The sequence below is a fragment of the Anopheles coustani genome, chromosome 2 (assembly GCF_943734705.1).
Source record: "Anopheles coustani chromosome 2, idAnoCousDA_361_x.2, whole genome shotgun sequence".
In the NCBI taxonomy this organism is placed as follows: Eukaryota; Metazoa; Arthropoda; class Insecta; order Diptera; family Culicidae; genus Anopheles; species Anopheles coustani.
The window spans coordinates 87,092,746-87,105,104 of record NC_071289.1 but is presented as its reverse complement, the minus strand read 5'-3'; the positions used below and the strand labels follow the sequence as shown (position 1 = coordinate 87,105,104).

At 45.8% G+C, this 12,359-nt stretch overlaps 1 protein-coding gene across 1 annotated transcript; it reads right to left on the bottom strand.

Annotated features, from left to right (window-relative positions):
* Window positions 1-1,046: 1,046 nt before the first annotated feature.
* LOC131265239 (thiamine transporter 1-like) lies at window positions 1,047-12,146 on the bottom strand. Its single transcript, XM_058267500.1, has 6 exons — window positions 11,938-12,146; window positions 7,156-7,243; window positions 6,264-6,477; window positions 3,936-4,121; window positions 3,379-3,886; window positions 1,047-1,320 (listed from the first exon to the last, which is right to left on the bottom strand). The coding sequence occupies exons 1-6, from the start codon at window positions 12,144-12,146 to the stop codon at window positions 1,047-1,049; spliced, it is 1,479 nt and encodes a 492-aa protein (XP_058123483.1).
* Between the last annotated feature and the right edge of the window lie 213 nt (window positions 12,147-12,359).

The window sequence follows — 12,359 nt, the reverse complement described above, 5'->3', positions numbered from 1 at the left end:
TGGGTGATGCAGCGAAAAGTTCCGGTACGGGAAATACTTCTGCTTCGTGCCCCGAACGAAGATTCGCTGGGTTTCGTCTCGTCGCTGCCATTGATCGATGCCGCATGGTTCCTTGGTGGAGGGATGTGCAAGTGTCTACTCTTTCCCTCTCCTTCCGCCCCGAGATGGTGTGAGGATCGGATGAAAAATAATGTTGTGTATATGATGGTTTAGCAGCGTCCAAAATGTGGACCCCAATGAAGGGGCGTGTGATGGGGGAAAGAGAGGAGGTGGGCAATACAATGGCAAAGAGATGGCAGGGAAATGCCACCGGGAGGGCAATGGCGGCGGAAGCACGACCGGAAGGTCGATGATAAATGCGACCCAAAAGCTATCCATTGCCGTTTCATTTTATTTTCCGCTTCCTACCGGACGACGAACGAGGGAAAGAGAGGGAGGGAGGGGGGGGGGACTGGTGTGGTCGGTGCGGGACACTTCCGTGGCGTCAGCTTTCATCCCGTTGGCTGTAGCTAGATGCAGCATCCTTCCCTGCCCAAGTCCTGTCCGGGAGAAGCTGCACCAGTTCTGAAAGCTTCCCTCAAGTCCGCTTGCGTTGTGGATGACTTTCTCGGTGGTGGTATTGTTTTTCTTCTTCCTCGCCGTCTCCTATTCTGCACCCTTGAATGCTTTTTCGTCAATTTGACCCGTTTCGGAAAGCCGGATGCCCGGAGACCGCATCGTAGGGCGCCGTTTTTTGTCGCGACGTTTGGAGTTTGTGTTTTTGCGCTGGACACTTGAGGTATCTTCTTCATCTTTTTCCTTGAGTCGCTTTCCCTCGCTCTCGATCACTCGGCATGCATCGTTGACGTACGTCAGTCCGTCGAAAATGATGGAGCTTTCCGCCATAGTCTAGCTGCAGGAAGATGAACCGGTGTGAGAGAGAGAAAAGTGAGGTTAGTCGGATCCTTTTTCCACTAAATGGCGAAGTTATGTTTCGAGTGTTTTTGGCTTTTGCTTTTTTTTCTCCGTCGAATCAAACCCAATACCAACCTATGTCCCGACCTCGGTCACGCCGTCGTCATGTCTCCCGCTTGACCCTCACTCGCCGCCCCTGATAGCAACCTCCGGACGCCGGTGACGATGGCGGCAATTAGGTAGATTACCGATAGCACCAGAAAGTAGCCACCGTACACTTTGAACTGCTCCCGGGGATCCAGCATCAGGCCGCGCTCGGAGATCGTGGCCAGGGTGAGGAGTGCCTGCACGCCGATCGCCACGAACGTGTTGATGCCGAAAATCAACCCAAAGCTGTCCTCCTCCAGGTACTTCGCTACGATGGCGCTGCGAGAAACGGAACGAGATGTCGAGAAGGATTACGCCGGGGGAAAACGTGTATCGGACTCGATATGCCAAGCTGTTCATGTGAGCCGTCGAAACGGACACGACTTTTCCCCGATGCTCACCCCACCCGCGGGTGGTGGACGGTTGTCGTTTATGTTTCCGGGACGATTTTAATTGATTTCTGAGCCAGAGGTTCTACCGATTGGCCAACAGAAAGTCGACTCGAGCTACTGGTGTTTATTTGTTCGATCTGGTGACGGTGACGGATAGTTGATCATTTGACTGCTGTTATAGCAGTTCCCTTCTTGTACAAGGGAAGCGGTACGTGTTCGTGCTCGAGCCAATTTGTACACGATTGATTGATGCCATTAGGCAAAAGTTTATCGATGACTGCTTGTTGTCATATGTAGAGGAGAGAAGGATAAAGCTAGGAAAGCAGACGAAGTTCTAATTCAGCGTTTGAATAGAAATGTCAGTAGATAATTGATTTACTAACTTTACTTTTGTTAAGTGTGCTTAGCCGGAAAAATCGGTGTTTACGCATGAAAAAAGTTGGTTCGGTTCAGCAGAGATAAAAAAGGCTAATATGAATATTACCAACAATTAAAACTGCTGTATACCTCATTATCAACACTATTGATTAAAAGTGTTCATGCTCTTGTTTTTTATTCAATAGTTTTCCGGAGAAATGATGGTGCAAAACAATTCAATTAATTTACAATTTAAATGAGTTTCTTTTGGATTTCAATGGTTTGTTTTAAAACGTTCTCATTCAATAATGAGTAAAATAAATTGGACATTGTTGTACAGCCAACAAATATCCTTTGAAGTATAACAGTGAGGTATAAAATAATCTAGAACTTTTTAACTGTAACCAAATAGCAAAGACTTTTTTAAGTAACTTTGTATCGTTGAAATATAATAATCTGGGAGAAATAATACTTGATATTTTATTGCAAATATTTTCCCAAACAAAAAGAAGATAAAGTAGCACTTTTGATCTCTATTATTGCTCTTAAGATCAATTTATGCTACCGGTAAAATACTACATACAAGACAAAGTTATTTTTATTATTTTTGCTAAACTGGTGATAATATTGAAAACTTTTTTAAATAATAAGAGTGAATAATTCACTTGAAATAGAAACATGAATAATTTTACCCAAAATTGCTTTTTTTTGTAATTTGCTATGTACCCAAGGAATTCCATATCTAATTCTTTTGTCTTAATACTGGGAACTCTTATTGAAGTTTCCACTTTGTTGAATCAAACCATGTGTTTTCAATCTTTGGCCAGCATTTAGTACCCGCTCCTAAGCCTCTTCTTTGTCTGTCGAGAGTCTTAAGCGTACTTACTACCGCTTTCAATTATGCCAGTCCTGTTGGCATTCGGTGATGAACGAGAATTGCTTTCCTTTTTCCCACCCAACTTAGAATCGCCTCGAGTTGAGCGAGAGGAGGAAATGCTCGTGGGTCAGGGGACCGCAAACGCATTAATTTATGACAACCATTGCCCATGGTAGGAAACTTGTTCATTTGTTTCCATATTTCTCATTTTCCCTCACTTGAACCGACGATGAATTGACTTTTGGACTAAGGACGTATGGTTATTTTTTTGTTTTGGGAGGTGAAGCTGAAGGCGAAGCAATTTGCATGTGACTTGTGCCGTGAATTAAAGCGTCCTGAAAGCTCGTGAATCATCGCAGCCGGCTGGCCGGTGGTGGAGTAACTTTTACGTTTTGACGCTCACAAGCGAAAGGAAGCAGTTTGGCCGATGGTTTGTAAGAGAGCGAGATTCCTGAAACTAGGGAAGAGGACTTTGGGTTGTTTTTCTCGTTTCACCTTTCAGGCAAGTGGTTTTGCATCGATCCAGAAGGCAATGGTAGTTTTTTAGCTTTCGGGACGGCTGGAAAGTGTAAGTTTTATGACGCCCGAAATGGGTTCACCCATGGCACGTTTGACCTAGAGGTTGATGCAGGAAAAAGGTTCCCCCTTTTTTGTTTTCCAAATCGGGCCGGTATAATCGAAGACCTGTCGAGCGGCATTTTTCCCACCTACCTGGCCATGGTGATCATGAACAGATACAGCGCGCCAAACAGTATGTAAAGCACGTACGCCACCCAGATGTTGGTGGCGAAGCCGGAGTACAGCACGAGCCCACCCTGCAGCCCGGAGCAGACCGTCAGTATCCAGAGGGCCCACTGCTCGAAGATGCGGTTCGCGACATACCCGGCCACCATCGCGCTGCCCGCTCCGAGCAGCGTGAGCAGCGCCTCCGCCCCACCGTTGAACAGCGTGCCCTGGTCCTGGTCGATCTCGTGCCACAGCAGCTGCACGTACACCTGCACCTGGATGAAACCGGCCATCGCCAGCGCCCACCAGAGGCTCCACTGGACGACCGGTATCTGGCGGTAGGCGGCGATCAGATGGTGCCACAGCAGGCGTACCGCACGCTTCGCGGAAAAGCTCACCACCACCGGTTTGACCACGTCACCGCCTTTGTCCGCATCCGTCTGCTCTCGCGTTGCTTCGGGGGAGGTTTCGGCTGGAAGTGGAAAATCGCTGGCTGCGGTCAACAAGAGCATAAAGGCATGAGTCGCCCCTGTGGAAGTTACCTGGTCCGGGTGTGGAAGATCCAGACTCGCCGTTTCCAACCGTGGACCCATCGGACTGACGGTTTTCCAGCTGCTGCTGATGTTGCTGCTGCCCTGCTTTCTGCTCGTCATCGCTGCTGGCGTAGAAGTAAACACTCGTCCTCACCGGTGGCAACACAAATGACCACAGCAAGGAAAATGTTTGCGCTGCAGAATGAAAGAAAAACCGAAGGAAAGTCGTGAAAATGGGCGCATTCCGTCGGATGCATTCAGCGCAGCAGTAGAAGCAGCGATTCAAAACACTGACCAAAAAAGGGAGGAATAATGGAAAACCCCATGCGAACCGAACACTTTTCCCACCGTGCATTCCCGGGGCGCGTGGTGTGGACAATGAAATGGAAATGAAATACTTGGCAAACGAAGTGTAGCGCGCTGGCATCAGGAGTGCAACAAGCGATTGCAGGATTGCTGCTCGGATGCACGCGCCGGAAACACACTTTATCACGTTCATCACCGGCAGGCCTTTGGTGGTCGTTGTTGGTCGGACAGGCCTGTTGCCTTGCCTTCCGTAGGTGGAGCTTTGTTTTCCAGTGTTTGCAGGCACTTTTCCGAGCGCCCTTGTTTGATGCTCTCGCTCCTTTTTGGCATTCTACGTGAGGGCTCTTGGTTTCCTTCATACACCCCGATCATAATGTCTGGTTCATTGGATGGGGGATTGGTACGTGTTTGTAGGATGAGTGGGAATTACAATCGAACAACCTCGGATGGTGCTGCTTGCCTCTTTCCTTTTTTAACGAACAACAATGCTTGACCTTTTTAATTATTTTTGCACTTAAACCTCTTCCGGCATTTCCCTTGTAGTTTGTAACCGTTGGAGAAAGCTTGAATTAAAGGTATTTTCAAGGTTCCTTTTTGAAACATAACACAACCATAGACATTAAAGTACATATAATTTACTTAAAGAATTGAAAAAGTTAAAATTAAACAATCGTTCAACGACCGTAAAGGATTCATTGTGACCTAACGCTCATTTGCACAGCCCCGAAGGGATGATGGTCTTGATTTTCATCCTCCCCCCAATATGTGGCAAATCAATCGTTCACCAGACCGGAACCGGATGCGAACCGGCGCTGCTGGCCGGACCCTCTACTGCGCCCTAGGCGGCAGTAGGTTAATCTTTGATGAGGACATCAAAGTGACAGCGGCGGATGTCGGACCATCTTAGAGTTGATTGATGGGCCATCGGTTAGCTAACCGAGGAGCATGGGTTCGTGACATTGAAGCAAAGGGGATCTGCAAGGGTGTCGCGGGGTTCAATCGATCAATCAAGTAAAGAATTGTAGTAATTGTGATGTGATCACACTTGGAATGCTGCGCTAGTAACAGTGAGGTGGTTGGTAGGTATTCTTGACCGCGAGTAGGATAAGGTAGGAGTAAAAGGTAGAAATGAAAATTGGAAGGTGGTTGAAGGTGCATATTTTTCTGGCTGCCTCAATTGCGAAGGGTTTGGTTCGAATATGCTTGCATGGGAAATTTGATTTACATCCTCTATGAATATAGCAGTTTTGTTTACTATTCAGACCATTTGTGGCTTAATATCTGTTACCGTTTCATATAGTTGAGTTGTACGCTAAGCATTTTCAGTTTGCTCGCTTATTCAATAGTTATAATTTAATTTTTATCAGACATCTGGCTTATCATGTTCTTTTGTACAACTATTAGCTTAATGAAATTGTGTTTTGATTGTTTTATATCAAAGTATTGAAATAATAATATTGAAATGAAACGAAGATAATGAAAATGCTTGAGTAGCTTACATGTTTTTTCAGATAGATTTATCCGTAGCTTCGACATTTCCAAAAGCTCGTTCCAAACGTAGAAATTTTTGCTATGTTCTACAGCGTTGCTAATGCACCTGATTTGCATAAGTTGTAGTAAACTTAACTTGTTAAAAATTAAGTAATTTTCAGACACAAAATTTGTATGAACCAGGCTCGTGATTTTACAGATTGGAAAAAGGCACCCTACTAGTTTCAATTTGATATTTGATTTGAATTTCTCGACATGTTTTGTGGAGCTTTTGCAACATTTAAGGTCTGTAACAACAAGAAGCTTCTGCTTCTAATTATTTTCATGTAAGCAGGCGCAAATAGATACAATATGGGTGTTGTTATGATAATTGAAAAGAAAACATACGCTAACACATTTTAATGGGGACGACAAAAACATTCCTAACAGTACTTGTTTCTGGTGTGTCGCATTCTGTATGCTTCACATTCCAGCATAGCGTTCATTTGGTTACACTGGGGAATAGACACCGCTGTACGGCCCGCTTTTTTTGTTACCTACCGCCAAACGTAATGTAATTCAGGTCGCGCACGTTCATCGCACCGGTGGAGACCAGCACCTGGGAGATAACGCCGGACAGAAAGCGGCCGAGCTGGGTGGCGGCCCGGGTGTTGCCCGTCACCTGTTGATACTTTTCCCGGCTGATCTTGGCGTAGATGTACGTATAGTACGCGACTTCCGAGGCCATGTACGTACCGTACAGCACTTGCACGACCTGTTGCGACCGGGGAACGGAGAACGGAAAAAGAAAAATCGTGTGCATCAGATGAAATCGACAAAGCGAGGAGAAGAAGCCGAAGAAAGCGCGGGGATAGGGGATGCAATTCATCGTGAGTGTGGTTGGTGGGGTTGGGTTGGGCGAGGGGGTTGCCGACGCTGTGGTTTTATGTGCACGCGCTACAAGGGGTTAATGTAGCGAAACGAATCGTTCAATGGATCGGTCGTTGAGCGCGGAAAGCAAAGGAAGGAACGCTGGGTGAAAGCCATGGGAGAGACTTGTACGCTGGCACAAATATCCTTTTTGATAAGAAACGGTGGCCGGAGAGGGAGTGCGAAAGCAGTGTTCACTTTCTTCAATGGCGCCGAAGGGCGATGGTGGAGATAAAACAGTTTATGGCACAATTTATGTCCGCTTGTTTACGCTGCGTGCAGTCGAAGAGGAGTCGTACCGTGTGGAGCCTTGGTTCTAGGGGTCTCTTCGACGTTACTTATCGGCGGTCGGTAATGAAGCGGTTGCTAACGGCGGTCTGTGGGGTCCGTAACAGTGCATCATCAATGTCACTCTGTCGGCTGATGTCGGTCGGTAAGTAGGTTGATGAAGGCTGACAGACACGCAACGAACGAAAGCACACACAAAAAAAGGAAGCAGTGTGGAAATGCTTGGGAAACCAACCTGCAGTGCAGCGAGCGACTCCGTCCATAGCAGCAGTGACCAGATGACAATACCGACGCAGGCGGAAAATATAATTATCGATTTGTATCTGATGGGGCCCGGGTCCGACAGCCGCGTGCGTGGTCATTAGTTTGAGGCAGCAAAGCCATCCGCACAATCGAGTACATCGTTTGTCGAGTGCCCGGAAACATGGATCCAAAGGAAAAGCGAACCGGAAAGTACGTTAGCAGAGGCGAAAGTACACGCGAGACCCGTAAGTCCGGAATTCAGTCATGGAGGTTCAGTGTGCAACAAAAAAACCAACGCGTCGACGAGCGAACGGTAATGAAACGTTAATGTGATAAAATGGACGCCCCGTTTCGGTCCGGCACAGTCAGTTCTGACACGGTTTTGCCGCAGAAAGTGGTAGGGAACGAGAATAAATTGTGGCGCGAAAGCTGAAGCGAATATTGTTCACCGACAAGGCAAGGTCGGCCAGCTGTCCATGACTGGGTGTTAATGGACTGGTTGCCAGTTTATTTCGGCCGCGCTTTATCTCTCTAGGTCCGGGCAGCATCTCAAAGAAGGAGCAGAATAAACAGAGGCGAAGAAAATGTGACCAGTTTTGAGCTGGTTCTGGAGTAGTACGTGAAGTAATTGGTTCGTAAGGAACTGAGGGAGGTTCTCTGCTAATTAGTGTTACCATTAATAACGTTTAAATGTTCCTAGGTAAATAAGCATTGGCTAACTTTTTATACGGTTGAATGTATTGCCAAGTTATTTGAATTTGATTCATAGGCGTTGTTATCTCGGAAAATAACTGAATAGTCGTTTTTAGTAGATGCTTTCATTGGTTTCGAATTTCCATCTATATTTCACCAAATTCTATCATGGATTTCATCAATTTTCTATCTAACCTCCATCAAGCCTCCATCAACTAAAAAAAGTACTATTTCTACAACCTCTTCTCACAAAGTCTTGACTGCAACTGCCCTATTTCTTTGCTAACCTTTTCCATGTCGGTTTACGAAGCCTTCTTTGATTATATTTTCTATTCTTTTCTGGCAGCGCTAACAGGCGTGATTATGGGTTTTGATCACGAAAAATTTAGTAGATCACAAGAGATCGTATCGTACTACTTAACAACTACTATGGAATTTATTCTTCGTGTTAAAAAATTTGGATTAAATATCTGTACATTAAATATGTTTTGCTACACCAAACCCATCGGAAGTTTTACACCACCAAATGAAGGAAATTAATTTTAGATGCGCCACCATGCATCGCCTAGGACATTAAGGGAGTTTAACTCTCCACGTGCGGCATTGTTGCACCAATTTTAAGCAGACTACAGCATTCCTGGTGGATAAATTTTTAATTTACCGCCAGTGGGGATTTTGCAAACATTTTGCAGCAGTCGGTGGCTAGAGGGACAAACATGGTTGGGATGTTGGTTTTTTGAATAATAATCCTGCTGTGTACACTTTGGAGTTTACTAGTTCTTGCGAAACATTTGTTATGAACTAGTTGAACAGATACCTCTCTCTCTCTTGGAAGTCACGCTTGATTTTTCGTGTGAAAAACGGAGAGAAAGATCCTCCAAACGGTGAAAAGAAATATTCGGATCAACTGTTCCGGAATGCAATTTTCACGCTGTTTCGAAATCGGGGTTTTGCTTTTGCTGAATGGTTCAAATTACATTAAAATTCCTCGCTCGAAGGGTAAACACACACACACACATCAACCCATTGAAAATGTCAACAGAAATAATGGAGATGCGTTTTTGTGGAAAAAAGTCCTGCACACACGAAGGATGTGGCGGTCGGCGCAATGTTAGAGCGTTTCTCAGGGTGGTCACGTCTTTCGGATAAAATGCTGTCCCTTTTCCCGTTCCAAGTTTAAGAAATGTCCGGTAACACTCCAGAGTGTCGGGGGGGGGGGGGGGGGGGGGGGGGAGCAAATAGTATGCCCCCTAACCTGTCAGCCGATGAATTACTCTTTCCAAGACCCATTTCAGACCCATTCAGGACGCGCGCGCGTGGACGTTCTGACGGGTCACAAAACGATGGAGGTCGGGGCTTTCGCATTTAATTCAAGCTGTCACCCAGTAATTGCCGTTGTCGGTAGCCGGTTCTCACGGAAGAGCAAGGTCGTACTCTCGGATGATGAGCGGTTGTATCGAGGATTCGGTGCCAAAAAAAACCAAACGCTTCCTTCTGCTTCGTTGGGCGGGCGAAGGTTTGGGGAACGCTCATCTTAAATATCATAGCTAATCATTATCAAAAGCACTCAGTGAATGTGTTTCCACTTAAGTTCTGGATGGAGTCCCCAGAAACCCCGCGACCGTTTTTTTTGTTCCCCTGACTGTCTGGTGGTAAGTGCTCTCGAAAGCTGTAGCCCATCGAGCCTGGAGCGCGAGTTGAGCGGAAAGTTCTGAGTGTATAATTAAATAACCTAAATAAGTTCCCCTACATTATACACTCTTCGTGAGGTTCGCAACAAAGGCTGCAAGGGGTTTTCGTACGGGGGCCGGGAACCGTCGGCGCGCATCCTTAACTGATTTCGCTCGGACAAAATTGGGATGTCGCTTGAACGGAATTTCTTATTCGGCGCGTGTTTGCATTGCACTTTTCCTCGCTGTGGACGCGCCGGACGAGTGGATTGGACAGAAATAAACGATACTCCTGTCACTCGGAGGGAAAATCAATTTATACTAGCTTCTGAAGAGCTATAGACTCTTCGGTGGTGCCTGGTTTGGGGAGGTCCTGAAGGGCCGGGGAGGAATTCTTCTGCACTATTATTTCCTTAACAACCGAAAAACCCTACCATGGGAAGGACTGGCTTGTTGATGCCACCATGCCTCACAAAGATGGAATCGGACACGAACGGGAAATTTCACCGAGCGACGCGATGACTTTGGCAGAGATAAGTGTTGAAAACGATTTACGCCAAATCTCGTTCGCTCGGGCGTCTTTTTTTCACAATTTATTTCACCCGAACTGTTTTCTTAGGATCCTTGCAACCCGAACTTTGTTTACGTTGAGGTTCGCAGGAATTATTTAAAGAGTTTATGACTTGAAGTGTGTACCGTCGCTGACGGAATGGTTTTCATCCGCCCTTTCGTTTTTAGCGAAGAACTTGAGTTTTTCCTCCATCAACCGGAGAATGTTTTCCCCCTTTTTCTGTCTTATGTTTTGATTTTTCCTCGACTTTCTTTAGGAATTTTCCGTACCGGGGGGGTGTAGGATGTTAAGATTTCGCTCGCTCCACTTTCTCCGCTTCTGGTTTATGACGGTCACCGTCCGGGTAGCCGGCATCGGATTGCACAAGGGTACGCCGTGGGTGAAAAGTTGTCAGTTTAATTTGGCAGTTTAAGTGCTGTTTTGAAAACTGCTCGCAACTATAACGTCGAACGCCAGGCAAGGGTAGGTGTGGTAGGGAATTGTTTGGCACCGCTCTACTCGGATCATAGCAGGAAAAACGTCTTGCATTGGTGGTGGCTGTGCCGTTTTCACTCACAAATTATTGTGAATGTATGTGTGTTTGTGTGTGTGTGTGTGGGGTGGAATAGGGGGGAAATTTAACTATTTAAACTTCTGACGCGCATCCGTTTGATGGTTTGGATACATTTCGATCGCATCTGGAGCAAGGGGAGGGGGAACTGCAATTTGCATGGATGGAAAGTTGCATCCGTGTTTGGGCAATAAACAAGTTGGCAAAATTGTTTTCATGTGTAATCCAAACGTATTTTGTTTTAAATCCAACTGGAAATAATTATTTCAAAGTCAGGAACTCTTTCTCGTTGTTTTTCTTGCCAGTTTTGGTACCAGATTCGCTGGAGTATACTTCAAGCTATTGCAATTCGCAAGTCAAAGTTTTTAGAGACATAGTAAATGCTCACTTCAAATCAACAGAATTGACTGGTCTCCAATACAACATGAAATATTGTAGCTGTTTGATTTTAAACTTTGAACTTTGAAAAACTACCATAATCCTAATTGACACTCAGATATTGTTTTTCAAAACCACTCCTAGTGATGGTCAACTGACAATTGTTGGCGCACAATGCGTAAACGTATTTGATAACTAAACAACAATACAAAATAATCTCTAGCTGTCACTCTATCCCTATCTCTTTCTCTCAGCAAATGTTAATGTTTACTTCGACTATAATTTATTTGAAACACTTCGTAGTTTAGAAAGCGCTTTCCTTTATTTTATCCGTAAATTAAAATAATAGCGTCGCAAAAGCCAAATGAACTTCTGCTGGTGAATCGTTTTTGTTTTTCAAGAAACCTTTCTTTTCAGTTTTCTCCTGCGGTGGCTTTATGGCATTCACTTTCGTTCTGCTAACTTTGGAAGCTTCAATGAATGATGTGATTTTATACACAGCCTCGTGCAACAGTTCAACGAAGATTGCAAAATACCATCTGAACCCGACAAGGCAATGGGTTAATCTTCACGTGTGAAAAACTTCTGGTTGCGGAACTTCTAGGCGTAACAAAAGGGTTGATTTTAAAGATCTCCAACACACTCGTGGGTTTTTAGTCTAGTCCTTTTTTTGATTCGGAAACAAAACGAACAATGCACAAGAAACGACTTCGCAAAACCAGGTCACGGCCGTAAAACGAGGCTTGGAGCACTTTTCCCAATCACTTCCGCAGAGGGTCATAATTTCTCGCGCCCCAGATGGGACCACATTTCATTCGGTGTGTCGTATGTTTTTTTTGCTATTTCGTGTTTTCCCGGGCACCCTCTGCCGAGGGACTTCCCCAAAACCCCCCTCCCCGTCGAGAGTGCTACCTCAGGATGTCCGTGAGCAGAAACATAAACACCAGCAGCGCTAGGTGACTGTACGTGCCGATCGGGTAGACGTCCCGGTTCAGCTGCTCCGGCTCGATGTCGCGCCACTCGCCGGAAAGAAACTCCGTCACGAACGGCTCCGATGGGCGCAGCTCGCGGAAGAACCCGAAGACGCACAGCAGCAAGGACACCCTCAACCACTGCTGCATCGTGCCGGCCCCGCGTTAGTGTTTGTCTTCACTGGAAGTGCACCAACGGAGTGCAACGAATGTGCAACACGCCGGTGATAAATTTCAAACTTGGTTTAACCACTCTTTACTCCTAATTCTTGCCATTGGCTGCAGTTTGTTTCACTATCCTTGAACGACTTTTTATGTGGTTTGCAGCACTCAAACACTATCAGAAACAGTTTAGTGTGGCAG

Coding starts and splice junctions, on each gene's coding strand:
- LOC131265239 (XM_058267500.1), bottom strand. CDS start 12,146: ATGCAGCAGTGGTTGAGGGTGTCCTTGCTGCTGTGCGTCTTCGGGTTC. Junction 6,478..7,155: donor AGTCGCTCGCTGCACTGCAG/GTTGGTTTCCCA, acceptor CGGTCGCAACAG/GTCGTGCAAGTGCTGTACGG. Junction 3,887..3,935: donor ATCTTCCACACCCGGACCAG/GTAACTTCCACA, acceptor TGTTGACCGCAG/CCAGCGATTTTCCACTTCCA.